The sequence below is a fragment of the Colletotrichum siamense genome (assembly GCF_013390195.1).
Source record: "Colletotrichum siamense strain Cg363 chromosome Unknown KSG_Cg363_contig04, whole genome shotgun sequence".
Taxonomy (NCBI): domain Eukaryota; kingdom Fungi; phylum Ascomycota; class Sordariomycetes; order Glomerellales; family Glomerellaceae; genus Colletotrichum; species Colletotrichum siamense.
Genome location: NW_023501017.1, coordinates 3,991,173 through 4,006,364, shown reverse-complemented (window position 1 = coordinate 4,006,364; position 15,192 = coordinate 3,991,173). Strand labels below are relative to the sequence as shown.

The window sequence follows — 15,192 nt, the reverse complement described above, 5'->3', positions numbered from 1 at the left end:
CACCCGCCTCTGAGGTGGGAAAAGCAGCTCAGCCAGTGACGTAAAGGTGATGGGAAGCTCGCAGCTCCACCCACAACTTCTTCCCACTGAGTCACATCGCGAATAACTCTCTAGCCGGCCTCGCCAACTTTGCTAGCCCGCTGCTTGGTCCCCGGTTGCCGTGGGGGCTCTATCCTCGGCCGATGCACAAGCAAGGAACGCAAAATTCTCGCATTTGCGCCTTTGTCAAGAGCCGAGGGAGGGGGCCACCACTTCCACCAACACAAAGCAATACGTCTCCCTTGTGAGATGATTCGGTCGATAAATAAGCATCAAGACGGCGATCGAGGACATGTGGAACCGGATCCCTCGTGTTTCCTGCAGCTTGAATCCCATCAATGCCGGGATACAGGCTGTAAAAGATGCGCAGAGACAAGGCTGCAGACCTGCAAGAGTCCAACATCTACCTTGCCGTGAGGGGGATTCGTCCAAGAAATTTCCATTTCCGCGTTCCCACCCACACTTACACGGCGCCATATCACCCAACATCGTCGACATGACTGGCCCGTTCTTGACATCCTTACCCCTGCTTGTCACATCGATGCCATGACTTGCAGTCCCCAGCCCCATCCCTCGGCCGAGGTGTTAGTCGAGCCCTCGACCAGGCCATTCTTCCTTTTCGATGCTCCCTTTAAGACGGGGATTGGCGTCATTTATCAATCATTGCTGTAGTATTTCCATTGCTGCTCCCGTCCCGTCCCGTCTCTGGTGCCGTAGTATCTCTCTCGTCTGCTCTTCCGCCTCCCTCATCGGCCGTCTCTCTCTCTCTCTCTGCCTCGCCGTCAAGTCACGACAATGGCGCCAGTAACACCAGCTTTCAACGCCCTCGCCGGCCTCATCCCCCGCGCGGCATCCTCGCAAGAAAACCCGACGAGAACCTTCGACGCCCGCCAGGTCGTCGTCACCATCACATCCACCCCGGAGACGACCGCGGAGAGCGCATCAAACAACAACCTCAGCGGCGGCGCCATCGCCGGCATCGTCATCGGCTCCATCGCGGGCTTCCTCATCCTCCTATGGATCCTCAAGTCCTGCGGCCTCTGGAAAAGGCCAAACTCGTGGGGTGAGCCGGACGAATACGACCGCAAGTATGACCGCAAGTACCGCGGCAGGTCTCCCGGCGCACGCCATCACAGGAGGCGCCAGCACCGCTACCACCACGAGACGTCTCGTTCGCGCCGACCTTCGTATGAGGTCGAAGAGGTCCGATACGCGCAGCCTGTTGTGTACGAGAAGAGGAGGCCGAGCGCTTCACCAAGGCCCCCGGCTGCAGTATACCGATCCAGTCGTAGCAGGACCAGGTATTAGATGATCTGTCGAGGCTTCATGTATTGGGAAGCCATCAAAGCGACTGGCCTAGGACATGGCATACGGCGAAATGGAATTTAACGACACGACGATGATTTGATGCGAGATATTTTCTGTCCATAATTCGCAAAGACATAGCAGCGGCGGCGTTTTCAATGCAAAGAGCCAACCAAACAAAAAGACGGCAGGAGCCATGTTGTATACGCACATTCGTCCCATCGAGTAGTCATGATAATTGTATTAACTCAGGGCTATCCTCTTCTATCCGAAGGAGACCACGCCTCTATCCTGTCCGTATACCACCAAAATGTACCCGTGTCCCAGTAACGCCCGTCATGTCCCGTCATGAAAGACCAGCCGGGCCTCAGCCGGACTTGGTCTTGTTGTTCTTGTACCAGTCGTACCACTTCTTGTATTCGGCATACTCCAGCGACTCCTTCTTGCCCTGGTATCGCACAACCTTGAGCTCGACCTCCTGCCACTTATCCTTGCGGCCCATCCATCCGGCCTTGCGCATGAGGCTCACGAGCGTCTCCTCCTTGGTCCACTCCTGCTCGACGGCGACGTCGGGGAGGTAGGTCGCGCCGTACCGCTTGCCGTGGTAGAAGAAGCTGATGCGCAGGCCATGCACACCGAGCGTCCAGTCCATGGCGTCGTCAGCGTCCTCAAAGTCGGTCAGCAGGGTCACGGCGACCTCGAGCGAGGGCAGCTCCGACGTCTCGACGGGCGGGAATCGCATGTCGTGCAGCGCCGACGTCAAGCTGTAGCTCGACAGGCCGTCCTCGAGCTCCTGCGGCTCAAAGGTGCCGATGCATCCCCGCAGCGAGCGGTGGCCCGAGCGTGGTGAGACCGTGTTCCAGGTGACGAAGAGCGGGGACTCGGTGATGACATCGTCGTCGTCGGCATCGGCGAGGGAGTCAACGGATGTCTCGGGGGTCTCTGCCGGCAGCGAAAGGCTGGAGCCGGAGGAGGCGGAGCCTGAGTCGCTGGCGGGCTCGGCGAGGCGTTGCAGGGCCGGGAGGAGCTTCTTGGAGGCATCCTTGCCGTCACCGAGGCCGGACGACAGGGTCTTTGCGTACTCGGGCCATGATTGCTGGATCTCTTTGAGGGAAATACCCCGCCGCTTTTCCAGGTGCGAAGCCAGCGCCTCGAAGCAGTACAGGCAGTGTCCCACAGTCGCCATGAGCTCGTTTCAAAGGGAGGAATGTGGCGAAGTGGCGTGTTGTTTGGGGAAGTAGCAAAGAGCTTCACAGCGTCCGCAGAACGGTCGCACAGGGTCAGCAGCAGCGTGAGATAGCGGAGATGGGCAGTCTGGCACGTTGGAGGTTGGAGAAGAAGCTTAGGTTGGAATGGGGGAGGATAGGTAGATTGTCAGTTAGGTACGGGTAGCTGGAGGAATGGCATGTCACTGGGCTGAGAGGGGGCCTTGGGATCACTCCAGGTGAACCCCACTTCCGATAACGAACCCCGCGATTTGATGCAGCTGGATACGGGTGGCATAAGATTGTGCCTGTGCTATGAAGCATAACACATGCACAAGTTTTGTGCTGTGCCCGAGGAATGCAAACCGTGCCTTACATAAGCAGCGACTGACGATCCGACTAAAAATATGACGGGCCGCCCAAATGATTTTCCTGCGTCACACTGCCCCTGACATCTACACCACAGGGGTTGGCTGGTTTCGAAACGCCTCCTAGACGGGAACGCCTCTGGTCCGAACACCTTCATCCCGTCGAAGCTGTGCCGTCGAGGCCGTCAGGGAAAAGGCCGGTTCTGGACTCTCCCACATCCCACGCGAGGAATCCAGCATCCCCAGCCTCTGGCTAAGCTTCACAATAAGGTACACCGGGGTGCAGACTTGGCAACACTGGGGTTCAGACGTTAAAACCCGCTTCCCTGCTGACTTTGCTACCGGAACATGCTCATAGCGAGCGGCTTGCTGTATGATCTACGCCCGTCCGAGCCGTAGGCGAGCCTCTGTGACACGGCATTCACTTAGACTAGTGGGCCACTCCTACGCGTCTCCCTCGTCACAGCCCAGTTTCAGACCTTTTCTACCACTGCGGTTTTCTTGTCTACCGCGATCAGCCCTCTTGGACGCTGCTGATCAGTGGCCACCCTCTCCTCAGTATCCTCTCTGAAGCAGGCGAAGCCCGGGGCAGCAACAGATGGGCTGGGGCATCGTTCATCGCTTGGTGTGGTTCCTGTTAGTGCGGTGACACGCTGGGAGGTCCCTTGTTCCCCCATCCTCGACCCGTTGACAACTTCCTCCTCTGAGTGATGTTATGGCCAAGCAATCGACATTAGGCTGCGGCGATGATGACCAGGGATGGAACCGGGCGGAAGCCCTGACCGCTGGTCTCAACTCGAGGGCCCGGGGCAACGACTGTGTAGTTCCAGTCAGATTTTGGATGACAGCGCTTCTGGATGGCTCGGCACCCGTGCGCACGTCGTCTCCCTATACCATGTCTGATGTATGATATCGATGGTGATACTTGGCGCAACCCCCTGGGCGTTGGGCTCTCCTCGACAAGTCCTCGACAAAGATACAAATACCCGCATGTCCTTCCCGTGTTCCGTTTCTTCTGATCTTGTTCTCTAACCAACAAACAACACTCTCTTCCAAACCTTCTCTTCTTGTACAGGAATTATCTGCTCGTCGCCGGCCGACACTCGTTCGAAAACAACCAACAACTACCGTCAAAATGAAGTACTCTGCCATTCTCTTTGCCTTCGCCGCTGCCGTCGTCGCAGCTGCCCCCGCCGAGCGTACGTTCTGAAAATGATGGAGATGGAACCACTTGATGCTAACGACTCACACAGCGATCGAGGCTCGCCAGGAGGCCAACAGCGTCCCCGTCAACGAGGCCGCCATGACTGACGCCAATGGCAACATCGTTCCCTTCAACTCCGCCGGCGTCTACCAGGCCAACAAGGCGGCCGGCCTCTAAAATGTCTCGACTCGAAATGAGGAGCATGGAATGGGGTCCGACACTTGCTTTACGAACTGCAACAACATATACTACACAAAGACGCCTGTAATCTCACAATCTGGCGAAAACACCGGGATGGGACCAGGCGAAATAGGCACCATGGCAATCAATCAACGATATTGACATTATTTTGATCTGGGATCGGGTTCACGAGGGTGCCAGTTAATCCACCGCCCTCTGAGGCAGATAATATTCTGAATATACTTGGTTGGCATGGGCACATTGGGTGCAAATGCCAACCGTTTTTTTCACAGAAAGCCATTGGACCAACAACATGCATCACAGTGAACGGGCTGCCATCAATGCGCACACATACTTCTGTCACTCACCCTCCACCACGTCAAACCGAATCGGGGGGCTGCTGCGCGAACTCGCCTGTCAAAAGGATGATCCGACTGGTTGCTATTTCTGAGTCTTGGGACTTGGAAAACCAGGAAAGACTTGCTTGTAAGCTTAAACGCGGAAAACCCACCAGAAGTGGGTGTTGACGACAGGGGTGTCGCAGCGAGCAAAGAAGAAGCAAACTTGGGCTCGCTTCAGCGGTCTGGGGCAGTATCCACGGGGTGATGGCCGTCGTTTGAGCGGGCTCAGCCACGATTCATCCTTCTAGCGCGGCTCCAGCCTGCTTCAAAAGGGAAAATACAATCCCGTCGCCATGGCATCTGAGGAGTGATTTATGGAGCTCAAAAATGTGACTGCCTGATGTCGAATCCTTCTCTGGCGGGTCGTGAAATTTTCCGTTCCAAACTTGCAGCCTGGATGGACGCGGTTGCGATGACAGGGACTGGTCTGTTCTTCGCCAGCATCAGCACGCACACACAAAGTCCCTTGCGCGCGCTCCACCCCTTTCGTCCCAGAAAGTCGCAACAAGCGACGGGGGAAGGCCATTAGAGTTTGGGTCTGATGTTTCGTTCGCGTTGGGGCCATTGTTGGAGAGGGCGGCTCAGGACGACCATGGTGTTGCATTCCGATCGTCTGGGTCGTTGGCGACTTCAGACTTGTTCGTGATGGTCGATCTGACAGAAGTGCCCGGCGGCGATGCTTTTGCCTCAAGTTTGACAGTCTTGACTTGACGTTGACATGACGGACGAACGGGAAGGATGGCGGCTGCCTCAAACCGCCGGCACGTCATATCTTTTAGATCTTGGACGTGTGTTATTGGTCTCATCTCGTCTTGAGAGAGGTCAACGAGAGGCGCCTACTTATTAGACGACACTTAAGATCTTAAGCAGATCCCTAAGGTCGCCCGACGCCCTCATCTTGAGACGAATCCTCGAGCGTGACCAGCATCGGATCCGTGAGCTTCCGTCGAGAAGAAGGGAGAAAAAGGCGTTAAGGGACCCGTTAATTAAGAACAGCAACGTGGACATGGAACCTGGGAACGAGCCAGAGAAGCAAGCACCAAACCTAGCCAAAACGGGGAGCAACAGACGAAAGACGCCAAGAGCTTGCTTGGGCCCACCGCTCACAGTGTGTCTGTCTGCGCCGTCACCCGCCGATCCAAATCAACATCGCACGGTGCCCTCTTCTCCCTTGCACCTGTCTCGCCAGCTGCTGGCACTCACTCGCCCACCAACCCAGCTGCTGGCACTCACTCGCCCACCAACCCAGCTCCAACATCCAACAACACACCAACAATGTTCCGACTTCCCTGCGCCTCGCATGCCAGCTTGCTGCGCCAAGAACACAAACAATGGGACTTGTTCCGTCCGGTTGGGCTCCAGAGTTGCACCCACTGCGACCCTGTGGATGACCAACCTCGAATAAGCTCGTCGTAACAGCTTCGCCAGCGACATCTCACCTTTCCCACTGAAAAGAGTCAAAATCACGCAGAAATCAGCTGCAGCCTCATCGGCCACTGCCACAATATCGTCTGCAAGAACGCACACCAAGGGCGGGTACGGCACCAGTGACCAGCTGCAACAGACGGAAAAGCAGGGACCAGACCAATGTCTTTCGTCCCTGGCGTCAGCACAGCAATGGTGCTCGAATTAGCCTCGAGCTATGCCCCTTTCGACGACATTCCCCGCCGTCAGCCCTGCTGAATGCCGTTTCCTTCTTGGGGGGCACTCCCAGGAGCCAAGCAGACCTCACCACATTCAACCCGACCAACAAAACAGGCCCAGTCACCCACGTTAGACGTTATAGCCCGGCACGCCTCGGCACCGGCGTCCACTCGAGACGGCCACTATTACACCCTCTTCCTCAGAGCCAAGTGCCTCTGCCTCCCACGCACCACCAAATGACACAATCTCCTCTGCGTCCCAGACGGGGGATTCAGAAGTGGATCGAGTTGATGGGCCCCGTTCGGCGGCGCACCCCTCTGGTTAGCCGGCGCACCCCCTCTGTAGCTGATTTTGCCCAGACTCCAACACCAGCCCTCCGCCCTGCCTACCACCAAATTTTCAGTATTTTCGTCTATACCCTATTAATACTACTACTGCTAACTATTTTTTAAGGCTATTGCGATATTATTATAGGAAGAGATTAAATTTAAGAAAGAGGAGGCTGTTGCTACGCCTAGCGTTGTATTAGTAGCCTTTACTAGCTCTGCTGCTACTAACCTTATCCTTCTTAATAACTCCTCTACTACTAGTGAGGGTGATAATATTACTACTATTAACCTTAGCTTCACTTATACCTATACTATTAAGTATAATAATTATAGCCTTATTAAGTATACCTACCTCACCTTAAGTAAGAGATTTCCCTCTAAAAAAGCTGCTTATAAAGCCTTACTTGCTACCTACTTTACTAACAGTTTCTAGGCGTATGTTATGTAAGTTGCATATAGCCCTTAAGAGAAGACCTTCTACTAGTACGCCTACTCGCTACGCCGCAATAGCGCCTAAACGAGGCAGCATGAGGCTTAAGTTTACACTTTAAAGCGCTATAAGAGCTCCTCTTATATAACTTCTTACCTATAGCAGGTTATTATTTAACTTAACCCTACCTATAGTAATTACTTTATTTATAGTATACTTAACATACTAAGGCAGCCTAAGCATTATAACTACTATAACTATAAATTTTTTAGTATTAACTCTTACTATAAGATATATTAACCCCTCCTCACTAAGGTGGCGCTAAAAATTATATGCCTTTAGAACTATAGTACTTAACCTATCTACCTCCTCATAGCTCTACATGCAGAAGGTACTTAATATAATATTATCAGCTACTATAATGTTATTAATATCCTTATCTGCTACCACTATAAAAAGTTTACTAGCTGTATGCTAATTAAGTAGCTATTTAACTAATTAGACGACTTAGAGAAGTATTAATACTACTTTAAGTAGGATTCTAAGGGCCATATTATAGCTCTTTTTATAGCGCTATAAATAGCAGTTACCTACCTTAAAAGCTACCCTAACATCCTACTAATAGATTTAATATATAAAACTAATTACTTTAATATACCACTTTTTAATATATATAGCGCTACTAGTAATAGGTAGGCCTTCTAAGTTACCTCCTACTTTCTATCTAGTAAGAAGGAATATAATTATAAGTAGGCAGTTAACACTCTTATTAAACTACTTAAGGACTATAATATTAATCACTTATAGGTCACTTATATTAATTAAAAACTTACCCTTATTAAAGCTCTTAACGCTAGCCCTACCTTCTATAATATACCTTACCTTCTCTACTACTAGCATATTAATATAAATATTCTCACTAAAACTAGGTGTTACTTCCCTTACGCTATAAAGAATACTAATAGTAGTATTACTTACTACCTATAGTTTACCTAGTTTCTTAAAGATTAGAATAATCTCCTCTATATTAATACGTAAGATATATATAACTAATAAAAAGCTGCCTTTAAGAGTGCTAGCTACTTTAACCTTATAGTTAATTACACCCTCTCTATGTGGATTATACCTTAGTATAAAAAGTTAGTAGCTTTCTAAACTAATTAGATTGCTCACTTTAGCTACACTATAATATTAATCGTTAAGTCTTCTTACGCCTCTATTAAGTGCTAGGTTTGCTGCTATACTAGCAATCTTAAGAGCGTCTTCTAGAAATTAGTGGTTTTTTAGGATTAGCAGAATAATAACTTAATGCAGTATATTAAAACGTATAAGGGTAAGGCGCTAAGTCAGCTTAATAAAGTTTTCAGTAAAATTAAGCGCTATATCTATAATAAAGCACTTAATAACCTTACTAATAAGCTGGCTAAGCTAGTAAAACTAAGTAAGAGTAGCTTAATATAAACGCTAAAGCATACCTATAAGCTTTACCTAGTTAATAAAATGTATAGCTTACCCTACTACTATATTCTCTAGCTTTATAAGTAGTAAAGTTAGCTATTACTACCTAAAAAGATTTACCCTTATTGGTTTTAGATTTGAGGGCTACTTTAACCTATAGTTAGTGCTGCTAGCCTACCTCTCCTTAATTCTCTATAAGTTAGGGTTAAGGGCTACCCTTATGTTGTTAAGAGGGCTAGTAATATAACCTCTAAGCGTAACACCTCCTACTTTAAGTTTAAGATTACTAATAAGGCTGCTGAGGTGTTATTAGCACTGCTGTTAACTATACCACCTATCCTTAGTAGGGCTATAACTACTTAAGAAGGCCTTAAAGCTATTAAATATAATAATATATATAAAGCTAGCACTAAACATTATTGCTAATCTTATAGGGCTACTACTACTTTTAAGTATATTAATAATATTAAAGTGATTAATCTAACTACTAATATATTACTAAGCTTATTTTAATGCTTACTTATACTAATTAAGCTTATTTTATAGGTTAAAAGTGAATTTATATAGTTAGATATTATATAGGATATATATAATTTACTGCTATTTAGGTATAATATTAATATTAACCTTAAATTTAAGGGCGCGCTAGATTATCTTATTAATAAGGTAGAGGCTAGTTAGGTATAAGAAGTAGAGGAGGTAGCTAAACTATAGGAAATTAAATACTAAGGCTAGCTAAGCTATTAATTTGAATACTATACTTATTTATAGCTACTAGAGATTATATAATATAATAGCTTTTTAATTAAAATCTAAAAAACTAGCTATTAGGCCTTAAATCGTTTAAATCTAAGGAGTTTTCAAACTATTTAATAACTTAGTAAAACCCTAGCTAATCTTCTAGCTAATCTAGGCTAATTAGAGGCCTCTATTTTAACCGCTTAAGTTAGCGTTTCGCTAGTTTTGCTAGTTATTAGAGGCATACGCCTCATACGCCACAGAGGGGGTGCGCTAGCTAACCAGAGGGGTGCGCCGCCGAACGGGGCCCGAGTTGATTCATTTTGACTTGCGCAGCCACCACAAGCGCGTCTCATACTCCTCAACATGATCCTTCAGGAAGACGACAAGCGCGTAGCGAGATGATCAGGGCCAACCCCCGATCGCCCCAACCCTACCGCCTCGAGAGAGAGCCGCAACTCTGGATTGCGCGCTGCCTGTTTGGCCGTCATGATCCAGCTCAAGCGAATATCCAGGGCAGGCTGTGAAGCAGGCGCACTTGGCGCTGCGCTCCACACCCATCAAAAGTCCTTTTTCGGCCATCTATGCAGAGTCTCTGCTTTTGTGTTGACTGTTTCTGCAGGTTCGCGTACCCGACCAACAGTCTATTGATGCCGTCAGCAAGTGCCTGACCGTTCCTGGGCCAGTCACCCCCTCTCGAGCGAGAAGGGGAAAACATGCGCAGATGGTCTCACCCGGTTGGCTATCAAGATCAGCCTGACCGATACCTCATGGCCCGTCTCAGCCGCAAACGCCATCCGATGCGTCACAGTGATGCGGCCTTTCATTCCAGCATTCCAGCATCTCGCCCGCCCTTGCGTACCGCGTCAAGTCGAACGGAAGAGAACCGCGCGGGCGTCGAGTGCCGGCACGATGGCGTTTAATTTCCCTCGCTGCCCGACACCCGGACATGCCCCTAGCTGTCTCGGCCAGGCTCCAACGAATAACTAGTGATGCCCCGTTGCTGCCGCCATTCCATTCTCTGGAGTAACTCCAGGGCCCCCGTCTAGGCTTGCGCCGGCTGGGCTGACAGGGGAGCTCTTTGAGCGGGAACCTGAACGTGTCCGTCCAATAGCACCATCGTGGCTGTTCAGATTCACCGCTTGCAAAAGACGGGCGACAGAGCGGCTCCCTAAACCCCGACTGGACAGCCGATCCATCCTATTCCAAAGCAAGCCAGGCCTGGAGCGGCTGCTTCTACACAGGGTTTAGTGCCCTTCGGTATGCTGCAGCCTGGTGATGGGACTCTCACTCATTTCAGCGTCCCGGCTCCCTGGGTGATGTGATTTTTATATATAGTAATAGCAGCACTCACGCCCCATAAGAGAGTTCTGACAGGCTCGCCTCATCACAGCCTCGCTCACCCCCGCGTCTCTCGGGCCCGGCTCCGATCGAATCCCTGTCATCCATCGTTTGTTTGTTGTCCGTCGGGCCTCTTGCTTATAACCTCGCGGGATCGCCTTGTGTCTGAACTAGTCTTCTCAGCCTCAGACAACTCTCGCGGACATCAAAGCTCCCTAGAATCATATCCATCACTGCAAACATGGTTCTTCACCGCCAACAAGCCCAGTTCGACAGGGCACGATGGCGCATGGCGCTACTGCTGCCTTTCTGGATCCTTCAAATGATGGTTCTTCTTGCTGTCATCGGCCTCTTCTCGTGGCGTCTATCGGATACTCTGAGGAATTGGGATAGTCAAGTGGAGGACAAGGGCATGTTCCCTACGGTTGAAGTTGTGTAAGTTTGCTTCCGTCTGGTCACACGGCATAAGCTAATCTTGCTCAGGTGGGAGTCTGTCAACATTGGATTTTCCTTGATCTGCCTCTTCTCCACCATCTACGAAGTCTCCAAACTCGCTGCCGAGACGTTGACACCATGGACCATGATCTTCACCCACGTACTCAAGTTTGTTTGCTCCATGGCCACACTCGCTCTCGACATTGTCGTCTTCACCCAAAGAAAAGACAGCCACTACTCCGTGGTTGGCCTCGGCTTGGACTGCTTCCTCATGTAAGTCAACTCCCTTCCATGATGGACTTCCATGATAGACAAAGCTAACCAGTTGCAGTCTCCTCATCTCCGTCCCTGGCATCTATGCGATTCAAACGTACCGCCGTCTCGCCAAGTACGACGACTACCACTACCCGGTCAACCACAAGCCATACGGCTTCAACGACCTCGAACAAAACACGACATACAACTCCCGCCTGTCCATCGGCGGGTTGTCTCTCGGCGACCGCTCCCTTCGTCGCATCTCGACATCCTCCGCAAAGAGCGGCACCAGCAGCCCCCACGGCTCGATACCTCAACCCCAACCCGAGCCGAAGCCCCTCCAACGCACACCTTCTCAATACAACAACGAAAGAGACACTCAGTTTGACCGCTACATGGTTGAGCGTGCGATGAACACCGAGTTCGGGTGGGCCAGCAGCCCGCCAGCCGACAACCCCCTCGCACGCAGTGATAGCTTCATCGGCAGCGGATCCGTGGCAAACACAAAGGTTGTGACGAGAGAGAGCATGGGTCGCGCGCCAAGCTGGGGAAGCTCGCACGTGCTGGTGGCCGTGCCGGAGATGGACGAGGACGACGCGCCTGGGCGCGGCGACAGGCAAGCCCTGTTGGGACACAGGAGACATGACAGTGGCGACAGCGTCGGGCCCAGCAGCCCGCCGTACCAGGCGTACCAGCCGCCTTCGTCACGGGTGCAGGTGCCGATCATCGAGGTGGAGGAGTCGGACATTACGGCAGGCACGGTGGAGTTTGAGCGCAAGAGGAAGAGGAGCCAGTGATTCATGGTTGGTGCCAAGGGGCATCGGATATACCCATCATTGTTTTGCATCATTTCTTTCGTTTTACGAGCTCGATAGCTTGTGTACCTTCTTCTACATTATACCACATTCATGGCGTTTACGATCTGGGGACAAAAGGGGAGATGGCACGGAAGGGGGAGGTCCTTGGGGACAGCTGTTCATACAACACCCTCGCTAGAGACGTTTATACAACGATACCAATCATGCTTTTTTTTTTTTTTTTTTTTTTTTTTTTTTTTTGATCCTTTGCATGTGCTTGGTGACTGGTTGTCGTCAATCGAGGCTCCTCTGAGCTGACAAAGTAGAGGAATAACTTGCACGACTAGGAGTCAACAAGGCAGATCTTACATGCTGCCGCCTAGCCGTAGCTCATCTAAACTAGTCAAATCCTCCTAGGAGGCCAACCATGACTGCGAATCGACCCAGTTCATCCGATGACGCGACAACGATGAGTCGAAAGGATTTGAGGCGTCGCCGTCGATTTCGAGCCAAGGATTTTCTCTTCGCTGTCAAAAGGATGGGATTTGGCCCCAATGACATCGTCCAGATGCTAAGATGGGGGGCGAGAGGGCTGTGGGCTTACGTGAATCCTGATTTCCGTCAAGAAGGCGAATTCTGCTCCTCTCTGTGCAGACAATTGGACCTGGCAGACGGAGACTGCTTACGACACTTGTACGACGTGAACGACAGCAAGCCACGGATATACGGGACAGGATGATTGGCAAGGCAAACTGGGCGATACTGTATTATGCACTCTGCCTGAGACATCACATCCGCCACCAAATCACTCTCTGAATAACGCAACGGCGTAACCTCATCCTCGCTCGAGCTGGCCATCTCTCCAACATCATCATGCCTTGTATCCACTCAGCGAAACCCTACACGGATATCCGTCCGTGGGATGCGCAGCGCCTGCCTCCACCATGAACACCCTCTGCCCGCCAAGCCCGCTTGTGTCAAGCTTCCGCTCCCCATCAATCTCCGCGAACGAGTCCCGAATATCAAACTCCCTGATGATGCAGGCCAGGACCGCCCGCGCCTCCACCATGACGAGCTGCTGCCCGACGCATAGCCGCGACCCGTACTCGAAGATTCGCCAGCCGCCCCGCGGGGGGTAGAGTTTGTCCGCGGGGTCCGTCACGAGCCACCGCTCCGGGATGAACTCGTCCGGCTTGACCCAGTATCTCGGGTTCCGCCCGATGACCCAGTGGAGCATCGTGATGGCGATCCCCTCCGTCGGGAACAGGTTCCCCTCGGCGTCCTTGAGGACGAGGTCCGCGGAGCCCTGGCGGATGCCGCCCGCCGGCGGGAACAGGCGGAGCGACTCCTTGATGCAGGCGTTCGTGTAGGGCAGCGAGTTGAGCAGACTGGGATTCTCGACGATCTTGGCCGGCGCGGAGGCCACGTCGGCGCCAAACACCTCGTCGTGCTCGGCGCGCACCCTCGCGAGGACGTCCGGGCGGGAGTAGATGTTGTGGAAGCAGTAGACGATGGTGGCCGCCGACGAGTCGTAGCCCGCGAAGAAGAACATGCGCATGTTGCGCGTCATGATGCGGAGGTAGTCCGCGTCCAGCGCCGTGCGCCCCGCGTTCTGCGGCTGCGCGAGCCAGTTCTCGATGGCGCTGTCGAGGACGGACTGGAAGCGCTCCGCCTTTTCGCGGTTGTGCGCCTTGTTCTCGCGCAGGACGCGGAAGCGGGCGGCGATCTGCTCCTTGATGTGGTTGTCGAGGACGCGGCCACCGTTCCAGGTGCGGAAGAGGGTGACGGGGTCGATGCGCGACAGCAGGTTCTCGGGCTTGTGGGCGGTGAACTTGAGCCGCAGCTGGCCCTTCATCGCCTCGGCGAGCGGGTGTTTCTGCTTCTGCGTGTCGAGGCGCACGTTGAGCAGGACCTCGCCGATGATGTCGGTGATGAGGTCCAGCGCGAGGGGCTCCAGGCGGAACATGTCCCCCTTGCGGGCCTGTTCGCGCAGCCTTTCGGCGAACACGCGGATGCCGTCGACGATGACGGGGACCTCGGCGGTGATGTTCTGGTTGCTGAAGCTGGGACTGAAGAGGTTCTGGAGGTGCTTCCAGGGGCGGCCGTTGGTGTCGAACTGGCTCGGGCCGCCGGTGATGGGGTGGAACCAGCCGGTGAGCATGGGCGGCTTCTGAGAGCCGACGACCGGGTGGTAGACGGCCTGGTGGGCCATGTCCGGGTCCGTGATGAGGAGCATCGGGTCGGCCATCGGCCAAGTGTCCATGTAGAAAGCACCGTTGGGGAAGGGCTCGGCCAGCTTAGCCAGGACGTAGTTTGCGTGCACGCCGGGCGGCAAGCTGTCAAAGGCCTTTTTGGCTTCGAGGAGGTTGCCAAAGAGGAAATTGTGAGGGACCACGGGCTGGGCGTGACGGTTAGTTTGGACGACGATGAAGACGACGACGGGAGACAGCTCACCAGGCCCTGCTTCTTCAGATCGGCCATCTTGCCGCGGTGCTTCATCAGAAGCTTGAAAAAGTACAGCACGGAGCCAACGACGACGGCCATGATGGCCGCCGCGATGGACCTCACGGATAGCAGGAGCAGGCCCTCCATCGCGAGGTTCGTCGGACGGTCGCGTGTTGTTACGATGCTTGGCAGAGTTCACGGAACAGTGTAGCAACGACCCTGATCTCAGTGTGAGAGGTTGCCGTTAACCGCGATATCTCCCAATTGAACGGTCGAGGTCAACGGGCGGCGGATTGGCCGGCAAAATTGAGTTGCTTCAATTGCTGGCCGACTCCTCCGCCCACCGCTTACCGAAATCTTGGATGAACCTCCCAATCCTACTCCGTAGGTCCTACGGTCCAGAACGCTGAGGAGAGCGAGTCGGGCCCATAACCCAAGGTTCAGGGGTGGTCTCGAAGCGACTAATTGCGCTAGGGCACCCTACGGCAATGTCATTTCACTTCCCCGCTTGGGACTGAGGTGCCTGTCAAGCGAAACTCTGATTTTTCTATCTACTGATGCCCCTGAGGCTGCTTGATCTTTTGCCTGGTCTGGTGGTGGTGGTATCTGAAAATGCCT

The 15,192-nt window shown here is 52.4% G+C and overlaps 4 protein-coding genes across 4 annotated transcripts; 2 read left to right on the top strand and 2 right to left on the bottom strand.

Annotated features, from left to right (window-relative positions):
* Window positions 1-834: 834 nt before the first annotated feature.
* Window positions 835-1,347, top strand: CGCS363_v006976 (uncharacterized protein; the record flags this gene model as incomplete). Its single annotated transcript, XM_036638825.1, has 1 exon — window positions 835-1,347. One exon carries the CDS (start codon window positions 835-837, stop codon window positions 1,345-1,347), a length of 513 nt encoding a protein of 170 aa, XP_036496625.1.
* A 364-nt stretch (window positions 1,348-1,711) lies between these two features.
* On the bottom strand, window positions 1,712-2,530 carry AMMECR1L (AMMECR1-like protein; the record flags this gene model as incomplete). Its single annotated transcript, XM_036638824.1, has 1 exon — window positions 1,712-2,530. The coding sequence occupies one exon, from the start codon at window positions 2,528-2,530 to the stop codon at window positions 1,712-1,714; it is 819 nt and encodes a 272-aa protein (XP_036496624.1).
* Window positions 2,531-10,883: 8,353 nt separating this feature from the next.
* Window positions 10,884-12,129, top strand: CGCS363_v006974 (uncharacterized protein; the record flags this gene model as incomplete). Its single annotated transcript, XM_036638823.1, has 3 exons — window positions 10,884-11,077; window positions 11,126-11,350; window positions 11,409-12,129. The coding sequence occupies 3 exons, from the start codon at window positions 10,884-10,886 to the stop codon at window positions 12,127-12,129; spliced, it is 1,140 nt and encodes a 379-aa protein (XP_036496623.1).
* Window positions 12,130-13,000: 871 nt separating this feature from the next.
* On the bottom strand, window positions 13,001-14,673 carry stcS-4 (putative sterigmatocystin biosynthesis P450 monooxygenase stcS; the record flags this gene model as incomplete). The annotated part of the gene is made up of 2 exons (XM_036638822.1): window positions 13,001-14,527; window positions 14,584-14,673. The coding sequence occupies 2 exons, from the start codon at window positions 14,671-14,673 to the stop codon at window positions 13,001-13,003; spliced, it is 1,617 nt and encodes a 538-aa protein (XP_036496622.1).
* Window positions 14,674-15,192: the final 519 nt, after the last annotated feature.